Source organism: Quercus lobata, chromosome 3, assembly GCF_001633185.2.
Source record: "Quercus lobata isolate SW786 chromosome 3, ValleyOak3.0 Primary Assembly, whole genome shotgun sequence".
NCBI lineage: Eukaryota > Viridiplantae > Streptophyta > Magnoliopsida > Fagales > Fagaceae > Quercus > Quercus lobata.
In genome coordinates this window covers 66633413-66651334 of record NC_044906.1, presented here as the reverse complement: position 1 = coordinate 66651334, position 17922 = coordinate 66633413, and the positions used below count along the sequence as shown (strand labels likewise).

Sequence of the window (17922 nt, the reverse complement as noted above, 5' to 3'; positions counted from 1 at the left end):
TTTATATTGTCAACTAATATTTTATTCCTAGTGTATAAAATAAATTTGTAAATATTAAAGTGAAGGGTAAGTGTGCACTGTGTAGTCCAATTGTAGGAGAGAGGAAAAAAACTTATGAATATATTATTTTAGTAGGGTAAACTAAGTAAACTAATAATTTTGTGTTAAAAACAAGTCTAATAACTTATTAGATTTAAATAAAAATACAAAATTTAACAAAAAAACTCATTTTAAAACATTTGTCAATGTATTGTACGATACGTACAATTTTACGATATGATATGGTTCATACGATACGCACACTGTATCGTACGATTCATGAGCACTTACAATACGCCGATACGATACAGAGCTTTTTACACACGATACGATACGTATTGCGTATCGTACGATACTGACAACTATGATACTAGTTGCAGACTTATGCGATGTGTGAAAAAATTTGACAATTTTTTTTTTGTTAAGTGAAAAATGACAATAGTAGATGAGATTTATAAGTATTAGTTCCAAAATTTTCTTAAAAGAGCAAGACTTAGGTACAATATTTAGGTGTTGTTCCTTAGGTTTCCCTTTTAAGATTCTACCATGTGGATTTTTTCTCATGGGATGAAAGTGTTTTTTTTAGTTAAGTAGCCACATGGTTGAATCTTAAAAGGGGAACCTAAGAAACAGCACCTAAAATACTGTACCTAAGTTTTGTCCTTCTTAAAATGATGTGACTATTTTCTACCAAAGTATAGTAACTATAGTTGATACAATATATTAGATTTTCTAAATTAAGCTATTTATATTTATTATTTAAAAGTGTTTTAAATTTAGTAATTATTTATTTATTATTTTTAAGGAAACATAATGCATTTGACATCCAAATATTATATAAGGCAAGATATTTTGTATATAATATAATGTATGGTTGGAATTTATTTCAAGTATACCTTACAAATTGTTCATTCTTTATACATCTTGAATCTCCTAAAGGAGAAGCAAATATATAAGTAAATCCATCACTTATATTAGAAAAAAAAAATACAAAACTTTTAATAATATGTAATATAAGAAAAGAGAAATGTTAACGGACATTGTAAGGTGTCCGTTAAAGATGATTTATTGTGGGATCCATTTAATGAAAAATGGGTATAAATTAGTGAAAGGAAAAATAGAACTGAAGTGATAAGTGAAACTTAAAAAGTTGACTTTATTGGCTCTACAACCTATAAACTTGGTAAAAAATCTAACAAAAAGTTGACTTTATTGACATAAAATTGTTTCTTAACGGGTACCGCAAGTTGCCCGTTAACATTACCCATAAGAAAAATGTAATTTTATCAAGAACCTAACATTACATTGAAAAGATAACATAATTGTCTATGAAGTAGCTCATCTTTTTATACAAATTTCTCCCCCCCAAAGTATCATCAAAGTGGACTGTAGTAAGCTGAAGTAGACTGAATTGGATTGGATGGGCCGAAGTGGACTTAAATGGATCGAATGGACTGAAGTATACCTAATGGACCAAAGAGGACTGTATGGGACGAAAGTGGACAGAACTGGACTGTATAGAACTGAAGTGGACTGAATGGGACTAAAATGTACTAAATGGACAGAAGTGGACTGATGGGGACTGAAGTGAACCAAATGAGATCAAAATGGACCGAAGTGAACTAAATTGGACCGTAGTGGACGAAAATGGACCCAAATGCTACATTGATATGACTCAACAAGAATGTAGTAACAATAAATATTACACTTCAAATTTTAGTATTATATAGATTTACTATGGTAGTTGAGCTAAGAGAATAGCTAGTATTGCTCAATGAATTTTAGGAGTCTTTAACATAAACAATTCAAACAACCACAATGATCTAGATAACCCCTCTAAGCCTTCATGGTTGTTGTAATGATGGACCAGAAGCTCAGAACCAACGAGTAGGTTGTGATTTTGATGTCCAATGATTTAAACAGCCATACAAGTTATTGTTCTCTACTTAATATGCCACAAAGAACAAGCAGCATTTCTTCAAAGTTATTGCTTGGAAGTACAATGCTCATTACAGAAATTTTTTTATGAGACAGTAGCAAAATAACAATGCTGGAGAATAGCAGGCAGAACAATCAGCATATACAATAATTGAGAACAGAAAAAATTTTCCCTTGTTCTGGTGAGTTTGGAATTGGATCTTCTCAGTCTCTAGATTCCGATGCATGTCACAAGCATTTATTCTATGCGGATCCACCTTATATGTGGACCTCAAGATGCATCATAGAGTTAGAAAACCTTTCATTTTTATTTATTTTTTACTTTAGAGGAAAGATCTAATAACCTATTGTAACTTTTTAATGGCAGTTCCAAAAAAATTGATCATTTCCATTATATTCAGTCCATGTCGTATTGATTATTGAGATTTAAAAGTGACTTTTGGATGTTTGGTATGAAAGGAGAAATTAAAGAGAGCTTTTTGAAAAAAAGTGGGAAGGATAATACCTTTTAAAAAAGTTTATTTTTTTTACCCAAAAGATTTGTAAAAATGGCTTTTGTACCAATGGACTAGAGTGAAAGATCATAAGTAGTTCATTAATGAGAGAATTTTTATTTATTTTTGAATAATTCAATAGTTACAAGATACAGCAACTGGTGTGGAGGGTTGGGGGGGGGGGGGGGGAGATTTGAATTTTGAATGCCTCCGTTAGAAACACTAGGAGGTGCCTGTTGAGCTACAAGGCTCTTGGCAGCTGATTAATCAAAGATTCAAGGCTGCTGATTAATCAATCATTGGATAGAAAATAAGAGAGGCCAGGTTCTCGTTCCGGCAGTAGGCATAATACCCTTATGAATTGGCAGATCTCTAGTTGCTCCCATGAGAAAAAACTGATGTTGCTGATATAGATGCCGTGGGGCTGGTCACATCTCTATCTACATTACCAAAGTTGGCTTTCCCAGTCAACACTTTTATTGCTATTTGAGCAACTTCAGCAAACCAATCATCCTCTGGCAACACGCTGCAAAAAACAAGGTCATTAGACAAATTTTCATAGGCAACTTTGGTTCGTAAAAAAGGTTATTAGCTTATTATGCATAATGGTTTATAAGACAAGTAGGTAGCTTCAAAGCCTCAATTCACAACAAGACCGGGCTATGTTGCCATAGTCAAAAGAATTTTCTTTAGCCCTGAGTTTTCTTTAATATACTTTTCTGCCAACTAAATGTACCTGTAAGGATCCATTCCAGTGGCAGCAACTGAGTCTATAGCTCTACCTATAATATTCTTGATAACTTGATGCAGATTCCGGGATAAGTAACGGCCTTGGGATGAAAAAAGTATCACAAACTCCATATCCAAATATAACTGCATAACAATGAAACCGTATATATAATATATCAATTGCTCACAACAAAAACACATAGAGATAAAGCCATAAAGGAGACAGTTGTGAAAATGTACCTGTTGAAGGCCAAGAGGACCTAAAGGCTTTGGCCCCTCCTCTATGTCTTCCCAAAAGCTTTGATCTTCAGAAAGCCACAGGATTACAGTCTCTGTGAGTCTCATCAATAGAACAGTTGCAAACCTTTCCCTACCTACAAACATATCTGTTGCAATGCTTGCCATCCTTGTCAATTTTGCAAAGAGTACCTGAAAGGAGATGTAGTCAATGGTAATCTAAAGGATTTTGGTAAACAAAATGGCATTTGTAGTGAAAAAAAGATGTATGATATATAATTATATGGTCCATATAAATGCAGATTATTTGCTGCACTAATCAGACAGCAATCAACCATACTAAAAAAAAGCTAGGATAAGTCAAATTACTTGGTTTGAGTCCTTGAATATGAATAATCTGCAGTGTCACTGCATTATAGAAGTTGCAAATGGAAAGGTAGCTGAGAAAGCAACTATCGTAACTAGGAAGAGATGGAAACAACAGCATCAAATGGAAAAAAAATTGCAGTACTTTGTTCAAAGTGCTTGCATTTTTAACTTATATAATGTCAGCACACTTCTAGAGCAATATTACTTCCAGTAAAAAAATATAAATTTTATTACAGAAGTAAAACAGTTGCACAGAACATACTAACACACCACAAATTAGTAAGGCCACAACAGAAAAGCTTCCCTTGTGGTTAGATTTGACTTCGAAAGAGTTCTAGATGATAAAGTACAACAAGAACTAAGAGGCTTCAATATTTACTTTTAGCTGTGTTAGACAAACTGATATTAATGTCTTTTGAGTATTATTCAAGCACCAACATGATGACAACTATGACAGAGATCAATTTATTCTGAGGTTTCTATTTGAGACATCTTGTAATTTTTAATCAAATTCATCACCAATTCCATGCCTTTACTACATCAAGCATAGTACCATAACATCCCAAACAAGATGTAAAATTGAAATTCAGAATGACAACTACCTGAAAAATTGGAGATGGAAACCATTCAGGCTCATCTGTATTATCATCCATATATGTGTACATTTGAGCATTGATACTAGTGTCACCATCATCTAAGAAGATTAGCTCAAGAGCATGATGTCGGCAGAAGCTATCTCTCAGGCGGTCGACTGAACGTTGAAGTCGTCTCTTCCATTCCCTTTGCTCAGGAAGACGGCTTTGCCTGTCTGAACCTCTTCTAGGGGGCTCATCCATTCTGTTCGTCTGCTGCAAGGGCAAGAGCTTCATGGCAGCACGTGGGAGCAGCTCATCTGCTAACAGTGATGCATTAGCTAGCAAAGCTATCTGTTGGGCTTCAGTCTCTGCCATCCTAACAATTTTGTTCGCATAAACTTCTGTGTCCTCCTCATTGTCCATTGAACTTGGTAATGCATTTATCAACAAGTTTACATAGGAGTTGAACACTTGTAAAACACCTTCCAATGTGGAAACATCCAACTGCAGGCTTTCAAGGAGGCACACATCTTCAAGAAATTCCTGATTCCAGCATGTTTCATAATTAGTTAAGTTTAACAAATCAGCAACATCTAAAACAACAACAGCCAAGCCTTATTTCCAAAATTTTGGGGTTGGCTATGGATTCTCAACGTAGTCAAGGTCAACCACATATACTGTTTTTCAGAATTCTATTCTCCTCAACAAATTAGCAAGATATAATGAACAATAAAAATTGGAGCTTGGCAGATGATTCATCTTTCATCCCATACTATAATCAAAATTCAGTACACTTCGCTTTCTTATTGATTTAATAGTTGCAATCAGGTTCAGCAAAACAAGAAAGCTACAAGCTTCTTTTCCAAGAAAAGCAATTGGGTAAATGGCACTTTAGAAAGAGGAAATTAGTTGACGAAGATGACATTCATCCTTCGCTAGGATAGAAATTCTATACAAAGGAAAATAATCACCTGAACCATTGAATTGAATCTGTGAGCACTGGATGAAAGCTTAGGCTGGGATAGGTTCACACTACTAAGAGATGTACTTGAAGCCAGACGTGTACCAGCTGGCAGACAAGTAAGTACCCAATCATCTGCTGCAGCTAGTGCTGCACAGCTCTGTTCAATTCTTTTTAAGTTGTCATTTATTGCCTGTTCAATGAGCGGCCTAAAGAGTCTCAAAAGGACAGGAGAAAGTGATAATCCACGAGCTTCTAACAAAGAGCTGTGAGCCAAGCATATATGAACACACTCGGCTGCAACTCTTAAGCCCCCAACTGCTGCTGAGGAAGCTAGAACATGCCTCTTAAGGATAAGAGCAAAAGCCTCAGTTTGTTTGACTGCCCAAGTTACAAGCTCAGAAGTATATGCAGGCTCCTCACCAAAAACTGCCAATGAGTCACTTGCAGCTTGTGCAATGGTGGAAAAAACAATCTGGGAGAGTGAAGCTGTATATGCTGCTCCATATGAAGCATTTGATGGGCGAAGACTCTGCATATTACCCTGCAACTTCTGCTTATGAGAATTGAGTAGCAATGTATGGGCACGAGGACCATCCCCAAGTTTTTTCAGAGCTAGAACAGCTGAACGAAGCTCAACACCACGAGTAGAAGGTTGACAGGTAGTCTCTGCAAGCTGATCAGCTAGTTTCTGTCTCTGTTCGGTGATGGTAGTCTCCAGCGATAAGAGAATGGTCTGGCTCAATGTTTGCCTCTCTTTGGCTTCTTTGGCCATACTTTCTCCTTCATCCAAGGCAGCCAAAGCTTCATCCACTCTTCTCTCAGACAATAGAACTTCAAGGGTGTCTAAAAATTCAACTAACCAATTTTCTATGTTGGAAAGTTCCTTGTTTTCGTACAATACATCCTCTCCAGCTGAATCTTCAGGACCAGTGGACAAGGAATCAATGTGAACTCCTTCAGATAAACCATGAACTAGAGCAGCCTGAGTAGATAGGAGATTCCTCATTGAGAGGAGCTGACCTTCAAGATCTGAAATCTCTCTTGATGTGCTGCAAATGAAAAAACCCAGATAGTTCACAAACAATGAATGTGGATACTTTGAGAAAGGAAGAATACAACAACAACCAAACCTTGGTCTAAAAATTTGGGGTTGGTTATGGATCCACAATAGATTAGTCAGGGTCAGAAAATTATGAGAAAGGAAGAATGACTGTTATTAAAAAAAAAAGAAAAGTAGAAACATGCTTTTTGAAAGGTATAGATTTTTTTCCTAAGAACTGCAAAGCCAAGATAGCTAAGTAGTTCATAACATTGCCAGGAGACTCCTATCCGTTCAGAAGTTTCATTTTAGGAGACTCTAATAACACCAGAAAATTTTCAGGGTGTCTACAACCATTCTGTCTTCCAACATATGAGTTGCTCCTAAACTCTCATTGCACATTTTTCTTTTTCAGGACAAAGAAACCTTTCCAATTTTTACTAGTATTAAGTGTGGCATGTGGAGACAAAGTATTGACATTCACCAATTGCAGGTTCCAATAAGTTGGTTATGTCAATGATATTCATGCCCATATCTTGAAAAAATACAAAACCTGATGTTGATCCAGTGTCTAATTTTGACAATTCTGCATTAGTTCAAAACTCAGAGATTTCCAGTAAAGGACAATTGAGAAGATCATTAAATAGTTCAAAGGTTACAGTTAACAGCACAACTTAAGAATCACAAGCATTTGGAAGTATGAAATTGAGAATATGCAATAGCTGAGACATGTGGTAACCACTTTGAAACTCGTTTACATACTTAATATAGTGATGCTCACCGGATGAAGGCACCATAATTAGCATAGACACTTTTACGCATTTCCTCAGCAGATGCCTTCTTCAGTTCAACAAGGTAAGAGCACAAGTGCCTTATCTCCTGTCAAACGTGGATAAAACTGTTAACCTTATGTTTCACTTGACAATCTTCTCATTACTATGCTCTCTATTCCTTAACTTGCTAGATTCACCAACTAAGAACTTAAACAGATAAGAGAAATGTTCATTTTTTAATGGTATGTATGAAAAAATAAAATATCAAGCACATAGTTTCATATTCTGTATGTATACTCTAGCAAATTGAAACATATGCCCTCACATTAGGAAAATCTCATTGCAACATACAAACAATAGGAATTTTAATATTTTAAACTCTGATTACAAATTTACAATCATGTTACATTGTACAAAACTGCCTGAACATCAAAAATAAATTTATGGCCAGATGAGAAATCAACAACAACCAATCTTTAATCTCGTATTCTCAACTGAATAATCAGGGTCAATTCCGCCATTCTATTACATCTAAAGTCAAACTTTATTGCTTTTGTCTGCATATTGACCAAATCATCTCAAGCAACTCTCCCATTGTCTTTTTTTCATCAATAGAACCACTTATATATCTTAAAACAATATCCACGTCTTGTATCATGTCTTTAATTATATTTTCACTTATCTATCTTAATAATATTATTTTAGTTCTACTCATTTTATGAACACATTGGTCCAAATGAGAAATAAAAACTATACAAAATTGGCTTGTTTATTAACTCTTGTGAACATAAAATCAATGTTCATCCTTGTCCCACACCTCAATGGACAGTTAAATGGGATCCCACCTAAGCTTTTTCACAAACAATCAGGACACCATATATGGACACAACAAATGGCCATTGTAACATACTACAAGACCTCCACAATTGCCAGTGAAAAAAATGCACTACAATGAAAAATATTCTTGATTCATTTTGTATTTACTAGTGGACCCACATGAAAATTTTTCTTAAATTTTAACTTAACAACTCAACCAACTTCGATTTTTATTTTTATTAAAAGAAAAAAATTTTCTGGGTTTTATTACAAGCATGCATAAAATACTTTCAAATATGAACCTATTGGTGCAAACCCATTTCTCAAATATATTTTCTGAAACTGTTGTATATTGATCAATATCCATATATGTAACGCAACCAATACCACGCAGGGAGAGAAAACAAGAGAGAAGAAAACCTTTTCATTCATGGTCCGGCATTTGGAGGTGACATAGGCATCAGGGTCGAAGTTAGAGGTCTTGAACACCTTAATCCTATCGCTGAGTGTTAAATTTACCTCAGATTCTGAGGAGTCTTCTACACTCGATGAAAATGACCCTCTTGAAAGAGATGTGAATGTTGACGAGTCCATATTCTTTGTTTTCTCTTGGTTTTTTTTAAGCCCAGAATGTGAGAAGTTTCGATCAATATGTGATGCAAAAGAAAAAGAATGAAAACAAATGAAAAGCTAAGAAAACATACAAATATGTAGTTTTGTTTGAGTTCCTATAAAATTGGATCAACAAGGAGATGAGACGTAGGGAGGGCATATCAATTGCAATTAAAGAAGGTGCAATTCCTGCAATGTTGCTTACTTGGCCGAATGAGACGCTGCCACATCACACATTTAAAAGCTCTTGATGGCATAAATGATGAAGCTAGAGTAGGTATTATTGTGATGGGCAATGATTATCACACATTCTCAAATGCGTATTCACCGTAAGCACATTACCAGGTCTGTTGAAACTGTATTTTAAAAACACGATTTTATTTAAAAAAGTAAAATTAAAACATGAATTTACATTTTTTTTTTTAATTGAAATTGTGTTTTCAAAACTTGATTTCACAAGGAGTGTATACAAAATGTGTAACAAGATTTAGCTTTGTTGAATTTGTATCATATAAGAGTAGAAAAGAATCACTCTTATATTTTTATTAGTTAAAGGGTGTTAAATTGGGTATTATTGTTATCTAAAAAATAAAAAAAGTAATAGGAGCACTCTAGAAGGAAATTCATATTCCTAGAAAGAAAATTTTGATGAGAATCAAAATGCATAGTGAGAATTGAGATATGGATTTCCTTGATATGTGGGAATGTTCGGAAAAATTCTTAAAATTCTCATGAATAGTAATCAAGGTTTATTATGATAACGCTCAAATGATTCTCAAAAGTGTCAGATCACATGGAATGGATGCACAAATTAAGAGTCAGATCACGTCTAGAAAGAAAGTTCAAAGAGACTAAAATTTGGATTTTTTTTTTTAGAATCAAATTCGGAATTGATATGCAATACAATATTCCCTTCAACATACTTTACCATTTCTTTTCATGGCAATTACTAAATAAAAACAACAATAACAACAACAAAAATGTAGATACATAAAGCATTGAACCATTTTCAAAAACTTAAATTAGGGGCTAAGTCAAGGCACTTGAATTTTCTTTTCACTAATTGACAAAAACTTCAATTTCAACATTTTTTTTGAGAAACAATTTCAAGAAATTGATCGTTCATGGATGAAATTGAACTCTAAGACATAGTTTAAGAACCAAAATCATTATTTTCCCAAAAAATAAGATATATATCACCACATGGTTGAAATATAAAACAATTCATCAATCCAGTTAACAGGAGAAAAAAATTTATTGCTTATAAGATTTCACCTTAAAAATTCTACTTTAATTCTAATATTTTGTGTATATATACACATATATATACATCTATATATGTGTGTATTATCAACCTAAAAATCATATCATGGGTTCTTCTATGGCAATTATGTAATGTACTCACTAGTAAGAAAAAAAAAAAAAATTCCATACAGAGCAAAATCTATCGAAAAAGATTAAGTAAGTATTCTCATCAATCTATATAAGTGAGATCTTTCAATAGATTTGTTTATATTTTTCAATATATCCATCTAAATAAGAAAAAACTTTAAGTCACCATGACATGGATTCGCTGTACAATTTCTCTTGTAAAATGTTAAAACAATACAGATTTTATTACACAAAGTTTATAAATTGATGTAGTAATGAATGCAATTAGTAAGATTTCAATAACATAGTAAATGAATGTTAGAACTTAAAATTATATTTTTGTAATTGGTGGCAAATTAATTTGTAAAGTATATATATAGTAAAATGTGTAGCGCCTCTAATGTTATTCAGTTATCTCAAGTGATTGTAAGCTTCCAACTCTAATTAAGCTCAACCAATGATATTAGACATGTGTGATGACATACAAATAGTCAGACCACGAAGGACTAACTCAATATTGTTACTTATTAGAGCAACCACATCAGTCTGTGCAAATTTTCTATCTATTCTGTAAGAAAAACTTACTTTTTCTATTTTACACACCAACTTTTACAAAATACCGCATCAGTTTGTCTATTCTACCATATATTTTATTTAAATAATATTTTCTCACTTTTATTATTATTTCCCACCGGTCCCACCACCTTACCAAACTCTCCAAAATATCTCTGAAACTCTCCATCTCTTTATTTTTCCCCTTCTTCTTGTTTTTTGTTTCTTCTCTTTTTCTTTTCCTTCTCCTTCTTACATCTTCGGCATCTTCATCTTCTTCTTCTCATTCTCATTCTCGTTCTTCTTCTTTTTCTTTTTCTATTTGAGTTTGATTATGACCAGTGATTTTGGGTTTGCAATTTTGGTGGTGATTTTGGGCAGATTTTTCCACTATGTGGATGGTGATTTTGGGGCTCTCCATTGACTGCTCCTGCTATTTCTGCTGCTTCTTCTTCTTCAACACCTTGTTCTTCTTTTGCAATTTGGGTTTGATTATTTATATGGGTTTGAGATATATATATATATATATATATATATATATATTTTGAGGAGAGGGCTTGATGAATTTGGGATCTAGATTGATTTAAGTTTGAAGAATTTGATGATTTGTTGTTGGATTTAAGAGAAGATAAGATGAAAAAGAGGGTAGAGGAAGAGAGAGATCAAATGAGAGAGGAGAGATAATCAGGTAAGAGATGAGAGAGAAAAAATAATAAAAAAGTAAAATAGAAAACTATCGTAACCATGTAAATATACACGGTTACTGTAGTGACTTTGGATATTTAGACAATTTTAGCTTGATTGATGTGGAAGATTTTAGGGACAAAATGTGTAAAATTTGTTGCTTTTTGTATTTTGCAAAGTTTTACATCCACTAATGTGGATGCTCTTAAGCTGTATAAATAGTATGAAGCATCGCTTTTAACCAATCTGCAGAGTCATATTTAAAGAAGTTCCAATAAGATGCCCAAACCTTCACATTGTAGAATTTGGGCAAAATTTGCTGAATAGTACATTTTTAGAAAATTTTTTGGTGAATAGCATGTGTTTGAAGTTATTTAGTTACGTAGACTATTTTTGGAACTCAAGTTTGCCAAACTTGAGTTCCAAGCTGAAATTGAGTTTAGCAAACTCGAGTTACAATTGGTTTAGTCGTTTGATGTGGATTTAAAAAAAAAAAAAAACACGTGGAAATTGAGTTTAACAAACTCGAGTTCTAGCCCAGTCTAGACCTCCATACCAAAGAGCTCCAAGCTCAGCCTGTCATCGCTGCTAGCAACAAATCACCATTGCCATTGTGGTGGTGGCTTTCAACTCAAATCCTCTTTCTCTGTCTATTTCGCACAGACCCATTCTCCCTCTATAGTTGGCCGATGGGTCACGGCGATGGGTATTTGGGTTGTTGTGCTCTAATAGGTCACGATAGTTGATAGGTGTTTGGTTTTTGTGTTATGATGGGTCACGATGGTCAATGGGTATGGGTTTTGTAGTTTGATGGGTCACAAATGCGAGGGAGAGGATGGGTTTGCTGGGATTTTGTTTGGCTTGGTTTGGTGATTGGCTTCGATGGGTGCTTCAATAGATTTGTTTGGTTCAATGAATTTCCTCTGATGGGTTGGTGGATTTGAATGGTTTTTGGGTCTAATGGTGTGTGTTGTGTTTGATCTTTGATTGTTCAACTTGCCTGGGTTTGATTATTTTTGGTCATGAAGCTTATGGTTTTGATTTTTTGGGTTTGAATTTGCTGGGTTTGTTCATGGTGTTCATGGTGTGTTGTTAGATTTTTCATTTACTGGGCTGGAACTTGAGTTCCATGTGGTTTTTTTTTTTTTTTTTTTTTTTTTTTTTTTTTTTTTTTTTTTTTTTTTTTTACGTTAGACCTATACTAGTTGGACCTCGAGTTTTTTAAACTTGATTTTGGGTTGAAACTTGATTTTGCCAAACTTGAGTTCCAAAAACAGTCTACATAACTAAATAACTTTAAACGCATGCTATTCACCAAATATTCTTCTAAAAAGTTATTATTTAACAAATTTTGCACAGAATTTGCCATCGGACCTGCTCATGGACTACCTAGTGTAAATAGTAAACACACTATAAAGAGGCATTTTGTTCTTTGCAGGTTGTTGAGGGTGAAATCGCCGCCTCTGAATAAAATATTGGGAAGCCAAACCGAAACTCAACTATGGGCTCTTGTGAGATGGTGCCTAAAGGCTTTCGGTGTGGTGATAAGCCTATCCAAGTAAGAAATAAAGGCTACACTTGACAAAACATCAACAAAATCCCAATAAAAATACTTCATAATACTTAATTAATGTGTTAGTGGTCCTGTTCTGATGGTGCAAGAAAAATAAATTCTCCAGCGGTAGGGGTGAAATTACACTTAGAGTCTAGCAGTCAATGATTAAATAAATTTAGGAAAGTGTTCACTCTTGGGGGTTCTTTTGTGTCTCGGTCAGGGGAATTTATTGTACTTTTAGCCATCATTACATCAATGTGAGGGAAGAATTCCATTGTTACAAATACACTATATTCTTCAATAGTAAAACAAAAGGTAAAAATTAAAGGTTCCATAGGAAGAAGAAATGGATTAATTGGCATGGTGTGAAGGGAGAGAGAGATCCCAGCTTAGTGTAGCAAGTGTTAAACTAAGATTTTGGGGAATACATGTACATGAGGGATGAATGGGGTAATGTGGGCTATTTTGAGTGAGTGAGATGAAGTTAATGTTGTTGTTAAGGCTTTAGTGAGTGGTGGATTGTTTGTGACTGATTAGGAAGCATTTATGAGCTGTGAATATGCAAAAGAGGAAAGGAATGTCTGAGCCTAGGTGAGTGTGGGCTTGAGGAATCCTAGTATTGCAATTGAGATTTGGACCCTAAGAAGTAGGATTCAACACCCCAAGTTAGGTGTCAAAGTTTAAGTCCACTTCAGGAGGTTTTACTGGAGATCCTTTTATGCCTTCCAAACCACATGTTCCTAATTTTTCCCCTTTAGGATTCATGGGCTTTGGCACATGAACCATGTCTTGAACGTTTTTGACATTTATAGCATCAATTTTTTGAGATTTGGATAACTTGGTTTTAGCCCCCCTTTCGTTGGAGATATAGTCTTGAGGAAAATGATGGAGTTCCATCACCCATTAGACTTCAGTTGATATCACAACTTTTGGGCACTGTTCACGTCAGGTAGAGGGTGACAAAAGTTGATAGGATAACCCCTAGTTCATCCTTAAAGACTTGGTTCTCTTGTAGAGGCCTCCAGCTATACCTTGGTCAAGGATGAACAAGGGTTGATTGTCCACTTTCAATCCTCTGCCTCTTGCTGGGGTTCTTTGGATTGGGCTTGCTCATGTGGGCTGGTCCCTTTGGGTTGGGTTGTGTTCATCCTACAAAATGGACATCAACAACACATGTTGCCATGAGTTTTCATCCCTCATGGACTTTTATTATTAGTAAATATTTTGGGTTTTTCATAGATATTTGTAATGGGTCTTTAGGCAATGAGTTGTAATATTTAAAATAATAGGATAGGTTTCAAAATGCCTTTGTAAATAACATTTACTATTTTTGAAAAATGATGAATTTCATATCATAAGTAATGTTCATGATTTCTAATAATCACATCATAATTTAAATGGCTATCTCACTCACCAATTTTTTTGAATGGGGCTCAACTTGGCTTGCATGTTTGTGATCTCATTGATAGCAACTCTAGATAGTGGGACAGGGGTAAATCTCTGCTACTTTTGCTCCCAGGAAACGGGATGAGATACTATCAACTTCGCTGTCAATTCTCAACTCACCTGATACCTTGCTTTGGAAGGAAAACAAAGCTCGACGTTTCTCAATTCGGACAGCTTACCAAGTAGCACTAAGGTTTCATAACCAAAGCCGAGTAGAACACTCGTCTGCTCAATTTCATCGTACAACGTGGAACAAGGTATGGACCCTTCATGTGCTGCCAAAGGTTTGTACTTTCATTTGGAGAGCATGCTCGAATTGCTTACCAACTCGTGACAACCTACATCGAAAGCGGGTCAAGGTGGACACCATATGTGAGTTATGCTGCCAACATCCTTAGACCATGGGCCTCCTTTTGTGGGTCTGTCCCTTTGCAAGAAATGTTTGGAGCATGGTGGGATGGGTCGAATTCAAAAGTGTAGCAACGAAGCAGATGAGTTTTTCTTACTTTTCCAACATATGAAAAACAAGTTGAGTAAGGTGGATCTCGAAAGGTGGGCAGTCATGACATGGGCCATTTGGAATGCCAGGATTAAGTTTTATTTCCAACAGATTCAAACTCATCCAAGGGTAATACTCGAGGAGGCTAATGGGTTGTTGGAGGAGTATCAACATCTAATGGTAGCACATGCATTAGTTTGAGGCCATACCCCTGTGTAACTCATTTCTTCATAATTATATTCCGTGTTTTTCTTGTTTTCTTTTCCTTGGAAAACACAACAGCACTATATTCTACTGGTGTTTTCCCCCAGTCAGAGCTAGTTGGCTGTGTCTATACTTGTACATTGTTTCCCCTTTCTTTAATAAAAGTTTCTACCATTTATCTCAAAAAAAAAAAAAGATGACAGCCTTTATATTAAAAAAATAATTGGAATAATACATATTTTTTGAGATTGATGAAGTGATAATGAGTTAATCTTACTTATGTAAGTAAGTGTTATTATTATGGTCCTCACCTTTGGTGCCAAAATTAAAGAAATAAATTGGGATACATAACACAAAATTAGATTCAAATTAAATTGGATTTTGTTGTGAGAATTGAGTGAATTAATCTGTTAACACAAGGTTAAAGAAGAGAGAGAGAAAATATGAACACAAGGAATTTATGTGGTTCGGCAATATGCCTACATCCATGGGAGACGACAGAATAAATTTTCACTATAACTGTGGAGATTACAACAATGACTTGAAGACACTCACACAAACCCAAACCCCAAATACACCCATGGTTCTCTCACAAATAAATAGAGAACACCCTATTGTATTTAGACAAATTGAAAGACACTTTAACTTCCTAGCTCTGGTGCACACACACAGAAGAAGTTCTTTTGCGATCTCCTTAACTCACATAGGAACTCTTTTTTTTTTTTTGCTACTCTCACATCTTCTCTCAAACTCGCATCTATTTATTGCTAGATGTTCAGTCGAAATATCAGAAATTTCAGCACATGAGAGACTTCTATTGTTAAGGAAGTCAACAATAGTGGCCAAACAATCCATGCAACATTTAATGCATGAGTGTTGTGTTTCTTCACGCAAGCTTACATGCTGAATTGCATATCTTTGACTTTGTTGATCAAGCCATACTTTCTAACATAGGCATGCATCCATTTATTACCTATGGATTTTAGCTATGCATGAAATATAGTTCCAGCCGATGTTGTTCCTTGCCTTTGACTATTCATACAAGATAGCATTTAATGCTTTCTTGTAATGTTAATCCACCAACATTAAAATTCAAGCCGTTTTAACAAATCTCCACCTTGGCTTGAATTGTATTAAGCTTCACAAACTAAACTCTTCAATCGCCTCCACCTTAGCCCTTGCGGGCTATCACAAGCCATAAACACTGATCAAGTCCAAGCAGTGCTTGAACTTGCTTGTAGGTATTGGCTTCGTCAACATATCAGTTACATTCTTTGAAGTGTCAATCTTTCCAAGAATAATTTCTCCTATAGCAATCAACTCTCTTATCTTGTGGAATCTAACATCAATATGCTTTGTCCTAGCATGATAAACCTGATGCTTTGCCAAGTAAATGGCACTTTGACTATCACAATGCAACTGTACTCCTCCTTGGTTCAAACCAAGCTCTTTGACTAGCCCTTTCAACCACAGTGCTTCCTTTGTAGCTTCAACTACTGCCATGTACTCAGCTTCTGTAGTAGACATGGCTGCTAGGGATTGTAGTGTGGATCTCCAACAAACAGGCCCTCCTGACAGTGTGAACACATAACCTGTTGTAGATCTTTTGTCATCTATATTGCCTGGCATAGTTTGAATCCACATATCCTGCCACTAAATTATCCCTATGTTGCCTCGCAAATAGGATCCCATATCCTATGGTTCCATTCAAGTATCTGAATATCCACTTTACTGCATTCCAGTGCTCTTTACCTAGGTTTGCCATGTACTTACTAACAGTGCTTACTGCATGAGCCAAATCTGGCCTGGTGCAAACCATCGTGTACATTAAACACCCAACTGCACTTGCATATGGAACCTTTGACATGTCTTCAATTTCTTTTTCATTCTTCGGGCACTGACTACCAGATAATTTGAAATGATTCGCCAATGGTGTGCTTACAGGCTTAGCATCTTGCATGTTGAATTTTTCAAGAACTTTTTTGATATAGTTCTTCTGAGATATCCACAGCTTTCTTGACTTCCTATCCCTGCGAATCTCCATACCCAAAATTTTCTTAGTAGTACCCAAGTCTTTCATGTCAAACTCTTTGTGCAACAAATCTTTTAACCTGTCAACCTTACACATGCTCTTTGCAGCAATTAACATGTCGTCAACATAGAGTAACAAGAAAATATAAGAACCATCATCAAGCATCTTATAATATACGCAACAATCATACTCACAACAGGTATAACCAATCTGAATCATATAGGAATCAAACCTCTTGTACCATTGTCTGGGAGATTGTTTAAGCCCATAGAGTGACTTCTTCAATCTATAGACAAGATTCTTCGTATCAAGTTTCTTGAACCCCTCTGGTTGTTCCACGAAGATTTCTTCCTCCAAATTCCCATGAAGGAATGCCGTCTTCACATCCAGTTGCTCTAATTCCAGATCCTGATATGCTACCAAGGCCAATGCTACCTTGATAGAAGTATGCCTAACCACAGGTAAGAAAACCTCATTGTAGTCAATCCCATGTCTTTGTGAATATCCTTTTGCTACCAATCTTGCTTCGAACCGTTCTCCTTCCTTTTCTGATACTGCTTCCTTCTTTCTGAACACCCACTTGCAACCTATCGGTTTCTTTCCCTTTGGAAGTTCTGACAACTTCCAAGCCTTGTTCTTATTCAAGGACTCCATCTCCTCCACCATAGCTTCCATCCACTTGTCTCTTTCAAAGCTATTAATTGCTTCCTGAAAAGTGGAAGGATCCCCGCTACTGATTACTAAGCAATAAGAAGCAAGATTCTCGAAACCATACCTGACCGGTGGTCTTATATTGCGTTTAGGCCATTTTGATATCATGTTGTGATCTTCTTAATCACTATTGCTTCCCTTTTCAATGGTAGGATATGTGGATTCAGACTATGCAGGTAATATAGATGACAGAAGGTTTACAACAGATTCAATTAAATTTTCTCTCTGCTTCATCTTTAATATACTATTTATATAATCAAGGTAAAACTTGTACTTATGTACA

The 17922-nt window shown here is 35.3% G+C and overlaps 1 protein-coding gene across 3 annotated transcripts; it reads right to left on the bottom strand.

Annotated features, from left to right (window-relative positions):
* Positions 1 to 2663: 2663 nt before the first annotated feature.
* Positions 2664 to 8705, bottom strand: LOC115979625 (exocyst complex component EXO84A). 3 transcript variants are annotated; one of them, XM_031101680.1, is made up of 7 exons: positions 8394 to 8705; positions 7166 to 7263; positions 5353 to 6394; positions 4409 to 4924; positions 3441 to 3629; positions 3208 to 3344; positions 2664 to 2997 (listed from the first exon to the last, which is right to left on the bottom strand). In XM_031101680.1, exons 1-7 carry the CDS (start codon positions 8565 to 8567, stop codon positions 2844 to 2846), a joined length of 2310 nt encoding a protein of 769 aa, XP_030957540.1. In that variant the 5' UTR covers positions 8568 to 8705; the 3' UTR covers positions 2664 to 2843. The 3 variants fall into 3 exon arrangements, with proteins under 3 accessions (XP_030957540.1, XP_030957541.1, XP_030957543.1); XM_031101681.1 differs by lacking the exon at positions 8394 to 8705 and having other exon boundaries at positions 7147 to 7238; XM_031101683.1 differs by lacking the exons at positions 2664 to 2997; positions 3208 to 3344 and having other exon boundaries at positions 3479 to 3606.
* Between the last annotated feature and the right edge of the window lie 9217 nt (positions 8706 to 17922).